The sequence below is a fragment of the Aythya fuligula genome, chromosome 3 (assembly GCF_009819795.1).
Source record: "Aythya fuligula isolate bAytFul2 chromosome 3, bAytFul2.pri, whole genome shotgun sequence".
Lineage (NCBI taxonomy): Eukaryota > Metazoa > Chordata > Aves > Anseriformes > Anatidae > Aythya > Aythya fuligula.
Window position 1 is genome coordinate 97,467,936 of NC_045561.1, and position 16,754 is coordinate 97,484,689.

General features: G+C 37.8%; 1 protein-coding gene across 7 annotated transcripts in view; it reads right to left on the reverse strand.

The window, feature by feature from the left end:
- DLGAP2 (DLG associated protein 2) overlaps positions 1 to 16,754 on the reverse strand; it is a 474,554-nt gene that overhangs the window by 16,558 nt on the left and 441,242 nt on the right. For all 7 annotated transcript variants that reach the window (XM_032184999.1, XM_032184995.1, XM_032184994.1 and 4 more), the window contains 3 exons: positions 15,497 to 15,840; positions 2,381 to 2,466; positions 720 to 1,135 (listed from right to left, as the gene is read on the reverse strand). In XM_032184999.1, coding sequence (XP_032040890.1) covers positions 720 to 1,135; positions 2,381 to 2,466; positions 15,497 to 15,840 — 846 coding nt within the window. The remainder of the gene's footprint in view (positions 1 to 719; positions 1,136 to 2,380; positions 2,467 to 15,496; positions 15,841 to 16,754) is intronic.

The window sequence follows — 16,754 nt, forward strand, 5'->3', positions numbered from 1 at the left end:
GAGTACTAGGACCACTTTGATGTATTACTATCATTAGTGCTGGCTTGGATCTTGTTCCAAAATAGTCTACATTATTTTTCACTTTTTCCCATCACTTCTTTCAAGGTGTCCACAGGAAGTGAGAGAATAATAATGATTCGTGATAAAATTATAATAAGAAAATGCTGCTGAACTATGTGGGATTGTAACTGAAGAAGTACTTTAACTACTGCTCTTGCCTATTCCTTCCTGTTCTTCTAATGGCCCCTTTATGATAGTCTCTAGTGTCTCTACAGGAATGAAAACATGTTTAAAATGCCTGTTCAAAATAAGAGACAGATTCTCAGGATTCAGAAAAATGGCAAACAAAAAAAACTTCACAAAAGACCACCTTGTGTGCTGTGGCAAAGGATCAAGCACTGGAGCCACAGAAGTGAGTGAGAAGAATGTGCCAGAGCTGGTGCTACAGATGGAGCTATTGCCCAACTCACGCTGTATCTAACGCCAGGCTTTGATCCTGCACTTGACTCTATGCAGTTGGCTCCTCAACTGCTTCCATAAAACCTTACTCTGGCAAAGACCAATGTGCACTGTCAGTAGCAGGACAGGGGGCCTATATCTAATGGTTCTGTAGAGTGTCTTTGGTACTGCAAAATGAGTAAGGAAAAACAACACCCCATCAATTTATCCTAACAGTTTTTAGCAAGCATTTGTAAGAAAAGATATCAAGATGTTCTTACTTTCCTCAGAAAGATCATTTTCTTCTGCCTCTCTTTCCATTTCTTTACACCATCCTTCCATTCTCTTAGTTTCAGTATGCAGCAACTTCATAAACCAAGATCCGTCCCGTCGACAAGGAGACATTCGACCAGTCTCTACTGTCTCAATGGCTGGCTCTAGCCAGGGTTCTGGTGGTGGAAGGTTTGAGGTGTCAACAGGGGTCCTGTAATCTTCTCTGTAACTGAACAGTCCCTGTGTCCGTACAGTTCTCACTGCGCTGTATTGGGTGGGGGTGCTGGGCTCTGAGTGCTGCTGGAATGACGAGCCAAACTGAAGTCCCTTGTCCTCCATGGTGATGTGTCCTGGAAAGCCCTCCAGCTCCAGGTCAGCCTGGACAGCTGCTGTTACACTGTTTGAGCGCTTAAATCTTCCATGTCTTGATAAAGGAGGAAAGGAAAGGTATTAAGAAGTCATATAAAGTCATATATGTTTATACAGGGCACAGAATAGTATTTCAATGGATGGATTCTAGTTTTCTCCTTGTATTTTATGCTAAATATTTTTCTTTGTGCATATTCCACTAAAATAAGACAGTGAGTAACAGCAGAGAGAAAAAACAAAAAGCATAGTGGCATCATTGATCTTAGCAAAGATACAAAAGAAAATCATTTAAATTATCTCTGGAAGCAAATATTGATTTATTCTCTTACTACAAAATACCATGTATCATTACTAAATGAACTGGAAATAACTAGCAGAACTGTGGGGTTGCATCTCCTGGTGGAAGACTGCTAAATATATGTATAAAAAATCCAAATATTAATGATCATAATTAGATAAAACATGAAAATCTGCTAAGTTAGGACTGTTAACAATTCTTTGAAAAAAAAAAGCTACAGTTTTAAGAGTTCTTTTTTTTTTTTTTTTTTTTTTTTTTTTTTTTTTTTTTACCAACCTCATAGGATAACCATTAAATCTTGCTTTTCTATTGTAACATGCCAAGAATAATGACATTTAAGAAAAGATTTATATTATAAAGGTAGATAGACGCTCAAAGATTATTTGCAAAATCTTTTCACATCTAGGTCTATTGTTTCAAATTACTTCTAGTCAATGTTGGTAAAAGGCAATTAGCAGACAGATACTGTCTGACAGCTGCCGTGAAATGAGATAATGGTCCCAGTCCGGTACTTAACAGGCAGTGCCTGCCAGGGATAACCAACCAGTGGGTTAGTGCATTGGCCATCAGTTTTACAAAACTAGGTAAAGATTGAACAAGCATAGAAGCTGATTCCAGCTTAGGATAAAGATACTATCCTAACCACTGTATCTCCCTAGGAGGCCTGGGAAGGCCTGGATCAGTACAGGATGTCCTATCAAAAGAATACCCCAATATACATCTCTTTGTTTTTGATCTGCAACTAATGAAAGGATATTAATGCACCACTTTAATTTAAAACTTTCACTTCCTTCACTCCAATTAAAACTGTAAAGTTAACTGAATGATAAGCAACTGCTAAATATTCTCTACAAATTTTACCAAATGACCAGCATGCATACAAGAAATTTGGCTTTATGAATTATTTAGGAGCAGAAGTTGCCAGATGTTTGTTATTAACACTGTTTATAAATGCGCTTTGTTTTATGAAAGCCTACAGATTTTTGTATGTGCTTGAATTACCGTTTTTCATCTTCTACTTGTATCCCAACAGAGTGGTATTCCCGTAGGCCTCTGCTCTCGGTATCTGAATCAGTTGCTGTTTCCACCTAATTCAACAGAAAAGATACATCCACAGAGTGAGCACTGACAATTCAGCATTACCTGCATTTACTCAAAATAAATTCTATACTTCCTCTTTTACTGCTGCGAAACACCCAACTTAAATAAGTATTCTGCCTGTTAACATTGTTTTGGTGCTATGTTTTCTAAAGCTCTGCACAACTACTTGTTTCACTGTGCAGTTCCCTATTTCAGACCTAAACAGATGCAATTACTCAGGTCAGTGGAAGCAGGAAGTAAGCAGGATGGCCTGGAAGAACTGTTCTTAGAACAAGGAATGCACAGGATAGTTCCTTTTTAAATTATTATAAAAAAAAATAAATCTCATTATAGTCCATGATTTACAAAATAAAATAAAAACTCAAGTAGCCCCATAAACTTGCAAGTGATAAAATGAAATACTGCAATGAAATTTTATCGACAGCTGTGTTGACAAATATAAAGCCATTTAAATGATGTGAAGGATACATCAGAATGCCATATCTCACCTTTTTTAATAACATGGTCCCAAAAATGCTACATCAGGCAATTTATGCACCTTTTAATAGTATTCCCACCTGAAATACATTCACCAAAATACATTCACAGTACAGTTTTCTTCATAACTGAGACCACATCGTTACTGCAAATTTATGTGGGATTTTATATAACACTCCCCACCACCACACCGCCCCCAAGTCTTTGACACAGACATAATGAGTGCCACAGTATGCAAATTGTATTGAATCAAGGAAGAGTCAGGAAAAAAAAAAAAAAAAAAGAAAGAATTGAACAGACTTTTCACTTTGAATGATATTTTCTCTGCTAAATTAAATACATATATATTATCAGCAACCAGTTTTTCCACATGCAAAATTCATGGGTGCAGTAAACGACTACATCCTATAGTGAAAATAAGATAACTTTTCCTCTTGCAGTAGTGACAGGCACCTCTGGGAGGTGCCCAATGGCCTTTGCAGCTTCTTATTAGCTGCACAGTCCAAATCCCACTAGGTTTCTGGAAGGGTGCAAGGAGAGGGTGGAAGGAGGGTGAGATGTGAGACGTGGACTCTACACCTTCAAGAAGTCAGTTGCTGATAACTTCTCTTTCAATCTTCAAGCGGTATTTCCATGTACATTCACACTGAAGGGAATTCCAGCTAGTAATCAGTGTACATTTGTATTTACCTGGGTGTGGGTGACGGTGACTTTTACAAAAACAGCTAATGCAGAAAGCCTCTAGTAAATGTTACAGTAGGTTTGAACTGTACAGTGTAGCATCTGGCACAGGTTTGCAAAAAGCTCTGCATATCAGTGTGGTAAGCATCAAGGAAACATTTTCCAGCATTTTCCATCTGTCCTGCATGAGTTCTAGGGAAAACACACTCTGTTGACTGTTCCCACCTCAGGAATTGCATGGAAGCTGGCTACATTCACTTGGACAGGCAGCACAGTGACAGAACTGTTTTTTTCCCTAAGCTATCAGTCTTGGTAGCAGTCTCCAAGACTCACATCATGGCTTAATATGGAGGGACAGGACACTACTTGTCTGGCCAAAGTCAGACAAAAATAAGAGGATAGCGGCCTGCATCAAAAGATATTCTGGGGCTTCTCTGTCTTCAGAAAAGGAGCTTAAATGATCAGCAGAAAGAACAGAAAAAAATACATTTCTAAGGATCTTCCAATTAGGTGCATATAAAAGTCTCTACCAAAACTAGTGACCTAGACTGACATTATGGTCAATAGTGAGACACTGACAATGTATTAGGTACTAGGTCCATTCCTCCCGTTTGACTACAATTGAAACATCTAGGGTGTTATCTTAGATGTAATACTATATATCTCTGTTATAGATACACTGTTAATTGAAATTAATGCCATGTCTGGCATGTGGGTCAGTAGCACAAATTCAAACACACCATGTCATACAAAGCTGGAATGTAACTACTGTTGAAAACACAGGGATCCTAGTTAAACAGATAGATAATAGGAAAAGGATGTGGATGCTCCATGAGTAAATAAAGAGAAGCCAAAACAAAGAAACCATCTATGTGAGAAATTACAAAAAAAGGCAAAAATTTGACAGAAAACTTGAAAAAAAAATTTACAAAAGGAAAGAAAAGTTGCTAGATGCATCCTCCTCTGGGATGCATCCCATTCAGTCTCAGATGCTAGGGAGTACACACAAAGCCTAAAGACAAAAAGTAGCTAGAAAATAGAAAGCATTTATAATAAATTTTCAAAAGTATTTGCCGACTGGTAGAAATATTTAGCAACTTAATACAGGTTCAATTTGTAAAATAACTGGAACAATTTCATGTTTATTGTTTTTTCTTATTCATTCAGAAAGAGCACTATGAGCTGGCTTTGGAATTTATCAGGTATTTCTAGTAGCTTTACTGCTGCTAGCCCTCTTCAGTTTCCTGAAGCATAATAGATACTGTTAATTTTATTCATTTATCATTACTTCTAAATTTCTGCTATGGAACTGGATATCTGCATTTCAGTAAATTCTGTGAATGCCTTTCTGTGGAACTACAGTAGGGGTATTTATTACCTGAAGATCAAGTATGACATTATGCAAATAATTTTGGTTTAAAGTATATTTAATGTTAAGTTTATGAAAGAATATAAGAAACTAACTTGATATAGATTAGGCATGTTAGATTGTTGGATTAATGGTCAGAGTTGGTAATGTTTATGTTAGATAAGTACATTTTATTCAGAAATCATCTAGGCATAAACCTGGACATATACTGTGTTTGAACTGGTCAACTCAATGCTGAATTTCTGAAAGGAAGAGGGTACTTGAGAAAGAAAACATCTATAGTTAAAACATCTATTTTTAAAACAGTTTCTTTATTAAAGCCTATTTTATGTAAGCATCTCTGTAAATAGGAGAGCTGAAAAAACTTTTGAAAGACACTAAAGGAAGAAAGGGCTGAAATGTGCTTCAGTTCTCACTGTGCAAGCCTGAATGGACTTTTCTTCATTTTTAAGCCTGGAATTTCACTAGCGGAGTAGTTGTTATTGTATGCCAAATGAATAACACCACAGGAATGCACATCAGGTTAAACCATTGAACACTTGCACAGTCACAGAGTGGATGAGGTTGGAAGGGACCTCTGGAGATCAACTGGTTCCACCCCCTTCTTTAAGCTGGGTCACCTAGAGAACATTGAACGGGATCATATCTTGTTGGCTTTAGAACATCTCCAGAGGAGATCTCCAGGTCTCTCTTGTAGTGGGGAGCTCAGAACTGGACACAATACTCCAAGTGTGGCCTCACCAGGGCTGAGAAGAGGGAGAGGATCACTTCCCTCGATCTACTGGCAACACTATTCCTAAGGTACCATAGGATACCATTGACTTGGCCACACGGGCACATTGCTGACTCATGGTCAGCCTGCTGTCCACCAGGACTCCCAGGTCCTTCTCTGCAGAGCTGTTTTCCAGCAGGTCAGCCCCCAGTCTGTACTGGTGCATGGGGTTACTCCTCCCTAGGTACAGGACCCTGCGCTTGGCTTTGTTGAACTTCATGAGGTTCATCTCCACCCTGTCAAGGCCCCTCTGTATGGCAGCACAAACTTCTGATGTTTCAACCACACCTTCCAGTTTTGTAACATCAGCAAACTTGCTGAGGGTGCACTCCATCCTTCATCCAGGTCACTGATGAATAAGTTGAACAGGATTAGACCCTGTACCCTTGTGGGACATTGCTATGTATAGGCCTCCAACTAGACTCTGCTGCTGATCACAACCCTCTGAGATGTGCCACACAGCCAGTTCTCAATCCATCTCACTGCCCACTCATCTAACCCACACTTCCTGAGCTTACTTGAGGATGTTGTGGGAGACAGCGTCAAAAGCCTTGATGAAATCAAGGTAGACAACACTTTCCCCTTATCTACCCAGCCAGTCATCCCATCATAGGTGACTATCATATTAGTTAAGCATGATTTCTCCTTGGCGAATACATGTTGACTACTCCCAATCACCTTCTTTTCCTCCACATTCTCAGAGATGATATCCAGGATGAGCTGTTCCATCATCTTTTCAGACATGAGGGTGAGGCTGACTGGCCTGTAGATTACTGTAGTTCTCTTTCTTGCCTTTTTTGAAGACTGGAGTGACATGGGCTTTCTTCCAGTCCTCAGGTATCTCTCCTGTTCTCCATGACTTGTTGAAGGTGATGGACAGTGGCCTAGACATAACATTGGCCAGCTCCCTCAGCACTCATGGGTGCATCCCATCAGGGACTGTGGATAAGTGAGTATCAAATTTGCCTAAATGATTTATAACCCATTTCTCCTCAAGAAAGGGAAAGTTTCCTTTCTCCAGAGTTTCTCTCTTGTCTCCAGAACCTGGGATTCCTTAGTGCTGGCCTTAGTAGTGAAGGCTGAATCACAGAAGGCATTCAGTAACTGCCTTCTCTGTGTCCTACGTCACCAGGGTACTCACCCTATTCAGCAGCAGGCCCATAGTCTTCCTTTCACTAATGATGCATTTGGAAAAGCCATTCTTGTCCTTGACATCCCTTGCCAGATATAATTCCAAATGGGTCTTAGCCTTCCTTGTTGCATCCCTGTATACTCTGACAATGTTCCTATGTCCAAGTGGCCTGTCTCCTTTTACATACTCCACATACTTCCTTCTTCTGTTTGAGTTTTGCCAGGAGCTCCTAGCTCATCCATTTCTTTGCTTGACTAATAGTGATGCACCAATCTTGAGCTTAGAGGAAGTGATGCTTTAATATTAACCAGGTCTCTCAGCCCCCCCTGCCTTCTAGGGCCTTAACTCATGGGATCCCTCCAAGAATGTCCCTGAAGACACCAAAGTTTGCTCTCCTAAATCCTACAGTTGTAATCCTACTTATTGCCCTGCTTCTTCTCTGCAAGATTCTGAACTCCAGCATCTCATGGTCAGCACAGGGGCAACTTTCCCATCTTCAACCAGTTTTTCTTTGTTAGTACAAGCTCCAGCAACACACCTCTCTTCATTGGCTCCTCCACCACCTGTGTCAAAAAGTTATCATCAGTGCTCTGCAGGAACCTCTTGGACTGTTTGTACCTAGCTGTGTTGTCTTTCTGGCAGATATCAGGGTGGTTGAAGTCTCCATGAGAAGTAGGGTTGGTGATCATGAGGCGACTTCCAGCTGTCTGTAGAAGGCCTCATCAGCTTCTTCATCCTGATCAGGTGACCTGTAGTAAACACTCATAAGAGTATCATCCATGTTAGCCTGCCTTCTTCTCTTACCCATAAGCTCATAAGCTCTCATAGCACTGTCTTTTGTAGTGTAGTCTAGGTGGACATAGCACTTTAAAAGAAGTGTTTACTGTGAGACTATGGTCATTTTCCCATTTTTTTTTTCTGATGGGAAACGTGGTAAAAATACACTACAGCAAAAATTCAGGTATGCTTCCAGAATTGAATGGATCAAGAATCTGGGAGCCAGAAATGGGCCAAGAACCTAAGCCAAATTATTGCAAGAAGGCCTTAATTTTGCTCTTTGGGTCTAATCCACTGCATCAGAAATCTGTAGGAATGGACTGGAAACTGTCCTGAATTTATGGCCCAAGGCTCATCCTGTAGAAACAGCAGCAAAACTCATTTAATAGTTTCAAAGGATTCAGTGACCACATTTTTTTGCAATGGTATCAACTGGTGTGCTGATGTGAGAAAATGTTTATGTGTACAAAATATGGTAAATTATTTTCCTTTTGTCTTTATTTTATTTTATTTTATTTTATTTTATTTTATTTTATTTTATTTTATTTTATTTTATTTTATTTTATTTTATTTTATTTTATTTATTTACTTTTAAAGATTTTGACATTTTCCCACCTGTCAGTCTTTTGCCTTCAGTTCGTTCTAAAGCACTGCACCTCCTTTACAGGGGGATGCCCTCAGGATGACCATTTCTGCATAGCATACTCCTTAGACCTATTGAATGAGTCTTGCAGGATGAGGTGGGAGACAGAGAACTGGAAATGGAAGTAGTCTAAGGAAGATCAATAGTATCATACCTGCGGGGCTAAGGTACAGCTAGTAGCAGACTGTAGAGGTCAATAGACAAAGAAAAAATTGGCTTCCACAAGGATGTCTCAGTGGCTCATACATAATGCTGTTGGAAACGACAGTCCAAAGATGTAAACAAGAAAACGTCCATATGGAGAAGATCAGTTTCACCAACTGATACTGTCAGAACAAAGCAGGCAGACTGGCAACACATGCTTTTCTTCCATTTTGCATATCAAAAGCATATCTGTTTTTGCCAACTACATTGGTTTAGTAACATATAGCATGTCTCTTTTGAACTCTTCTTCTGTGTGGAGGCCAATTTCCCTTTTATATTTGGGATGGGCTGGTGTCTTTCCATTTATGTAACATGTCCAGGAAAATTCCTTTTCATTTACCTGTTTTTAAGTACTTTCTTATTTGTATTTCACCTAGATGTATACCCTGAATAATTTGCTGAAAATATGTAACTGTCACTTGGAATTACAAGAATAACGGAAGTAACATACTCTAAAATTTTATTCAAAACAAAATTATCAGGAAAGTGATGGTCCAGGTATCAAAATAGAAATAGTATTGGATACCTATAAATATAAATGCCTACCAAATTATCTTTCCTTCCAGTTTGCCAAGAATGACACTGACTAAATGACCTGACAATTGCTTTCATATTTTAATGCTTTCATTTCCTTTCTGTGCTTTGTAACAGCAGGAGAATGCCAAACATTTTTTTTCATGTGTGTGTGCAATCTAGTACTGCAAATATTATAACAATCAAAACAAAAAATCTAGAAAGAGGAAGCACAATGCAAGTAAAAATGGGAAACAAAAATATTCACTCACAAAGAAACAAATGAATAAATAAATTGCATTTCTGCATGACAGATAGTAAAAAGACCGCTGCTAGAACACAGCAGGAAACTCTTTAAGTTAAATCAGATTGGCCAAGCTAGATTCAAATAAACAGAGTAGAAAAAGTCTTATGTTTGGTTTGATTGTGTGTCTCCTGAAACTTAAAGAGGTCTTAATACATGTAGATCTATTGTTAGTATCCGTGACTCATTATTGTTTTGTATTTTAAAAGCCTTGCATCACATGTATTCTAAAAGCCTTAATATTTGAAAATTGGGCCAAGATCTCAGCAAAGCAAAATATTGTGACAAATTACATGTCTATCTGGTTAACAGGGAGTCTTACAAAGAAGAGGAATCAACAAAATCATCAGAAACTGACCAAAAGCAGAAGAATGGGAATACATCTAAACTATCATATTATCTTCCTCTCGTCTTGCAAACAAAGAACTAAAATTTCTTTAAAATATGGTCCTTTATGCTTTGAAAAATGTTTTATGGGCTAATAGTATGTTATTCACTGTAGGTGTATTGGTGCATTTTGCTATAACTTCTGTCTTAATTGTTTTACCAATACTCCTCTCCGCTGGTTTTGCTAACGACCCATGGAGCATACAACACTGTAAAACCTCTGTGACCAGTCAATACTGAACAATCTAGATCAAAATTTAAAAGCTAAGTTAACAGATACTGGCACTGACTCAGTAATAAATGACCCACAAATAAATTATATTTACACCAAATTATTTGAACAAGTGCACATCAGTATGGCACATAACTTACTTGTTACAATCAATCTTGGTTTGTTTATAGACACTCATTCTAGTAAAGGAAGTATACTGACTAAACTATTTCCACAAATTCTTGGTAAGCTTTCCTAGCTGGCAATTTTTAGCTGTGTGAAAGCAATCTTTACTTTTGTGTTAAAGTATTATTCTGCTCTTAAACATGAGCACTGCAACATAGCATTACAGTGTCCTAAAAATTGCAGCCTAAGTAAGCTTCAATACGTACTGTCTCTGAGGGAAGTTCAAAGTTAATAAATGCAGCGCATCAGGAAACAGATTTTAACCTGGTATCTTTTGCTTTTCTCTCATAAGCATTAGTAATAAGAGTCCTTCAGGCCACATTATCTCTCCCCATGCAACTTCACTGCCCTCAATGGGTTTTCACTGCTGTAGTTGATGTGTTCTATAATTAGAATTTAATAAACAACCTCTCTGATGATGCACAGGAAGGAAAATAATTCACCTTCCCTCTCTTGCATATGCTTCTCAGTGCTAACAAGAGAAAAAAAATAAAAAGAAAAAAAGAAAATACTACATTTGATACTAGCTCGAGTAAATCCAATTGTGAATGCAGAAAACCATTCTTAGGTAAAGAGATCTCATTTATATGCAGTGATTTCAAAGCAGGAAAAGTACTTCAAATAAAACTACAGTACTAACTTCTACTGCTTTAATTAACTAAAAGAAAAAATTTATCAGCCAAAAAGCATATGTATACTTATAATTTTTTGTCTTACCACAAGGCACAATTTTGCTACTCTAGTACTTCTCAGCAGAGCATCTGGACAGGTCAAATACCTTGCATGGAATAACCATAAGTGCTAATTACACAATACATCATACAACAGGTTGAAATTTCCACGGATCTTTTAAGAAAGTGCTTTGTGCTAAAAATTCTTGCCAGAGTTTAGAAATGGGGTTTGTGTCAAGCTTATATGAGATAGTAACTATAGAGTGATGCACACAGCAGTGATTACTCGTAATTTTTTGGTGCCACAATGCTATGTGGCAAATTGTTCTGAACCAACAAACGTTATGCAAGGCAGCTTTCTGGGCCTTCCCCACTTACAAAGTCTCATTATGTTAAATGGCATTTAACAGAATGAGCAACAGTAACTTGTGAAAAGAGTAAAAAATTAGATGTCTTTAAAATAACCATAGCTTTGTTTTAACTACTACTCCAACTGCTAAGCTCCTTAACATTAAAGGAGGCTGAATTGCAGCCACTGGCTGGGAACTCCGCTAATGGGCTAAGCCTGTGAATTCTCACTCATATATATATAAGGGTGTTTAAATTTAAGACCAAAGACCTTAACTTCAAAGGTCAAGTTTTAGCCTCTGTACCGTGGATGCACTTTTTTGTGCATCAAAATTTTTGTTGACTTCTACAGGCCAAGGACTTCACACACTTGTCTCCCAGAGCAGCACAGTCTGAACAGGATTTTAGGAGAACCTCAAAGATTTTATGCTTACCTCTAAAAGATTGGATCATTTATGATTTAAAAACCAGTGAAGTCAATGGGAATAATTCTTTTGATTGCTATGTGTACACTGTAGTAGAGCACTGACAAGGATGGTACAACCTAAACAGTACAAAGAAAATGTAGATACTCATCTTGGTAAGTACGCTATGTGGGTGTACAATGCTTTGCCTTAATGGTACATTCCAGTTTGAGGCTGCAGAATTTCTTGAACCAAGTTTTTAACATAACATGATAATTATATATATAAAGTTCACCTTATGACACAAAAAATTAAGCTGGCAAGTTGTTGCAAGTTGTTATTCCTCCTGAATACAGCTTTAGATTTTTAACAATTTGTTCAGTGAAGATCCTGGAGGAAAAAAAAACACCACAACCCTTGATAGTTTGAAGATCCATCTCCTGATGATAAATGAAGATGACAGAGTCCATTATCTGTGCTACAATTAGTACTCATCTCCAAAAATATCATCACGAATCAGTCTCCATACTTACAACATTTGTTCCCATATCATCTACTTCCAGGGTTTCTGATCATTTGGAGAAGTTCTGATGTCTTTTAAACAGAGAACAAACAAAGGACTACATATTTTGAAATACTTGAAATAAATGAGAAACTAATTTCTTGACATTTTTTCTCTTATATTTTACAATCCAAATGCTTTTAATTTGAAATGGTTTATAGCTAGAGCTGTTTTTGAATGTTAGTTATTAGCATAGGATATGCTAAAGAGCAAAGAAAATTTCCTGAAAAAGTATATCAGTAATAACCTTGCTGTAGGCTTACTGGTCTAGACAATCTCTACCCCCCATTTTAATTCAAATACTTTGATAAGTCTTCAGCTGTCATAGAAGAAGACAGATATAAAGATTAGAGTTACTGGTATCACTAGAGTTTAATTCTTTATTATATATATATTCTTAAGAATACCAACTATATTTTTAATCCGAGAATCAGTATTTTGCAATTTGTTTGAATATGTGAATTGACTTTTTTTTTTTTTCTTTCAAATTCCTGCTGATATGTCTGAAAATATTCCTCTTGATTTAAATATGGGTATTAAAAAAAAATCAAACCTAAGACCAACAGCTACTTTTTGTAGTTTTTTGGGGAAGCTTTGTTTCTGAAGCTTGTGTTTGTGTGTGCAAAATTCTCAGCTGGATAGGGCTAACATACCATGTTACCATGGCTGTGCTGTTCTCTGTCCTAGTAAACTGGATGCTACTGATAATTTACAGAAAGTCCAATGCTTCCCTAGAGAGCTGGGCTCCCTGTGCACGTGCATACCAATCCTATGGCACATACATACTGTGCTAGGATTTTTAAAAAGGACATTTGTTAACAATATGCACAGTACACAAATCATATATCCCAAAAACATGGCAGCCCTAGGCTTTGTCCATAGCAGTTCCACACAGAGGTAGCACTGGTCATTCTCTGTCTTTGTGCCTCTCTGCTACTGCATGAATCTTTGTGGGCAAACATTCTCACACCAATGTGTTAAAGGAATGAAACATCAAAAAAATGCACAAATTAACCATCCTGATAGCAAAATAATTAATGCAAATAAATGCAAATTAAATGCATTACCCTAGCATGGCATGCTAATGAGAAAACAAGTCATTTAGTCAATCAAGGAAATATGCAAATAAAAAACATCCTTTTCTGAGGTGCTTTGATGCAGAAATCTAAAAGAAATGAAATACCTCTGCTGTATTTTTGGGATATCAGTTACTGTTTATGTAGTTTGCAATAAGGGTATACTAACCTGTGTTTTTATTCCATACAGACCAGACAACAAAAATATGAAAAAATGTATTTTCTGCTTAGACATGCTGCATAAAGGTATTTTTTGCACTAATGTGAAGTTTGAAACTCACTGCAGGAAAAAAAAGCAAACACAAACAGCTCAAAAATACACTACCGGGATACTGTGTTAAGAGTAATTTCACAATTCTAACCTTATTTAATGTCAAATGTTGCAACTAAGGAGATAGTACTTCTCATAAGATATCAGCACATCCTTCTATGATATGCTGTTGCAAACAACGTTTGCCATTTTCAGTGTATACACCTGAGGACCAGCATTATGGGCCAGGCATCAGATGATGAGTTGATACAGAAGATCCTCTGCTTCCATGGAAATTATTGCACAGATGTTTTTGCAGATTAGAAACACTTATTCTTAAACACACCAAAAAACAAGACGGGTCAGAACCCAGAGAGAAGTGGATGTTATCACCTGCAGTATGAAACAGGATCAAGTGATGTAATCAAAGTTTCAGAATTAATTGTTGAAATACCAGGACAGACTGAAGCAAGACACTCATAATGTTAAATATTGCTGCTGTGCATGACTGCTCTAAAGAAGAGATAAGAACAATGCTAGATACAATTCTTTTCTGAAGAGTAAGTTTCAGGTCAGAGGCTAAAAGGTACCAAAAATAACTTGCTGCTCTTTTGAGCTTTTCACCTTTATCTGCTAAGCTCCTTCTCTGAACAATTTAGGATACTCTAATTACTTTAAAAACATTTTAATAGTAGCAATCTGCATATTTTACTATTGCTGTTAAATTGCATTCTGCTCTTCTGTATGTAAAGAAGCAGAAGCCAACACATTTTATGATAAGAAATGGACAAGCAGCTTGCTGATAAAGGCTAGGTATTCCTGTTAGTCTAATGTGTTGTGGAACAGCAACATTATATTACAGTGTGATGTTCACTAGGTAACTGTAACATAGTTAAGGCACATATTTTTCTCTGACTCTTGAAAGTAACAGAAATGGAATCCTCGCTTTTTAAGAAAATAACTTTTATGCACTTACTTCCTTGTAGATGAACAGTCACTCACTGGGCTTAGTTGCACAGGCCTAGTGAGAGCATGCTCTCTCTCTATGCTGCTATCTCTACTATATCTGTAGCTATGCCATAATACATAGCATTTCTGCTATTATTGATTTGGCAAAAGTAGAGATTTTTAAGTACAAAAGTGAACCCCATGATGTAAATGAGGATAATCACATACTTAAAATCAAATCTGTGTCTAAGTAAGAGCAGAACAGAAAGGTAAATTTCCATCCACTCCTGTGTTTCAACAGAATGAACTTTTTGCAAGTTCAACTTTCTGATTTTTATTACTACTTGGTATTTCCTGGATATTTAAACACATTATTACTACTACCTATCTAGTGCCTCCCATTCAATAGAGGAAATATCATGCAAAATCTGCACTGGGAATCATTTCATTCCCTTGACACAACACGATGTTTCTGAACTTTCTGTAGTCTGACAGACATTTTGCAAGACGTGATTACACAGTGGGCAAATGGATGAATACTCAGAGGCTGTCCTTGTTGATGTTATTTCCTTATGGGTCATGCCATAGCTGTATCAGTAAGTTCCTTTCCTTTCCTTGGTACCTCCTCCCCAGCAGAACACCTGTTACTAAAAGCAGGGTGGTGATGTTCTTTTTAGGTAGAATAATTGTTGAGGATCCATCAGCACCACACATTTTCCAAGGTCAAAAGAGAAAGATAATGGAAAAAATACAGTGAAGCATTTTAAAGCAGGCATAATTCTATAAAAAGGACTGAATTCATGGAGGGAAGGAGATGAACATGCTGTTCACCTGTAGCTCTGCAATATAATTTTCATATCAAGTGCTAATGACAGGTAACCTCCCTAGAGATTTATTCATTCATTTTCTTCCAGGTACAGCATATTAGTGGAAGACTTCCCCGCACAGCCATGTCGCCATGATGTGAATTACAATTAACGCCAGGCAGCCAGGGGTTGTTTGTTAGATTATTAGAGCCAGCGAAGCTGAATGACTCATTCTATGCTATTTGCAGAAAGAAGGCAAGCAATTCATCACAAAACAGATGCTAATGATAGGCTACCTGGATCCCTATAGAGGAACGCCGGCTCTTGAGAAACTCCTCTGCTTTTGTCACGAGGATGGCCTTGTCACTGGTTCGTATGGAGGCACCCTCCGATGCGTGGCGCTGTGCAGCTGCAGTCTCCAAGGCAAGATTCATAGCCTTGTTACTGTCCAAACTGTCTGTGGAGTTGTACATCCCTCGGCCGTCCTGAGGCCATGGGGAAATCCTCTGAGTCCGGCTGTCATGGTATGCATCCTGGGTGGATTCTGTGCTGCTCTGAGCCGTGACTGAGATCAGTGGCTTGGATGTGGTACGTGGGGGTACCGGCGGCGGTGTTTTTTTGTAACTTGTGTAAGTTACAGCTATGGAAAGAATTAAAAATAAAAGTAGAAAAAGAGAGAAATCGAGATTAGTCTGGTGGAAAACTCACAACATTTTCACCTTAACTTTAAGGTTATGTTACTTAAAAATGAAGATGCTACAACATAGTGCTCCTTGTGAACCTTGCCGTTAGTTCAAAGCATCTCTCAGAGTCAGATGGGTATCCATAGCAACATTTTATTTCAACCAGGAAGCAAGGGGTGGAAATGGGAGTCCCAGATTATGGTGAAGATGAAAGGGAGTTAGTGAGGATTTGTGTGTGTGTGTCTGAGCCTCGATACTAGGGCTGGGTAGGTACATGCTAGAGCTGCTGAGGTGGTTTCTGCATGGGGTAAAGCTGATAAGAGAAATAAAGGGATTTTTTTTTCTTCTTCTCTTATATTAATCTGAACTGTAGGCTTGGTATCAATGCAGTGTATTAAAGAAAGTAATGTCAATATACTGGAACAGAACAGAAACTTCATGCCACGCTTGAACCTCTTGAAGTACTTCCAGGTGGACTGATTAATTACACAAGAAGCCTCTACTTTAAAAATATACAATATATTTAATGAGAAATTTCAGGCATGCAATATTTTATTATATGAAAAGCTACTAGATACATGTAAAGTAACAATATAAAATAATAAATAATACAAAAAACAGTGACATTTTATTTGTTGTCCTGCAGTAAGCCTTAAACCTTAGAACATACGTTGAAGAGTTATATACTTAGATGCAGATAATATGGAAATACAGATATAAAAATGGGTCTGAAACGCTAGGAGAACTGGATACACATAAACAGTAGTAAGAATTTTAGTCTGATGAGCAGAAAATGTCTGAGGCTGCTTTGATGTGTATCCTGTCTTGCAGAAAAAGGGTCATTAAGACATGCAAGAAAACTCTACAGGAT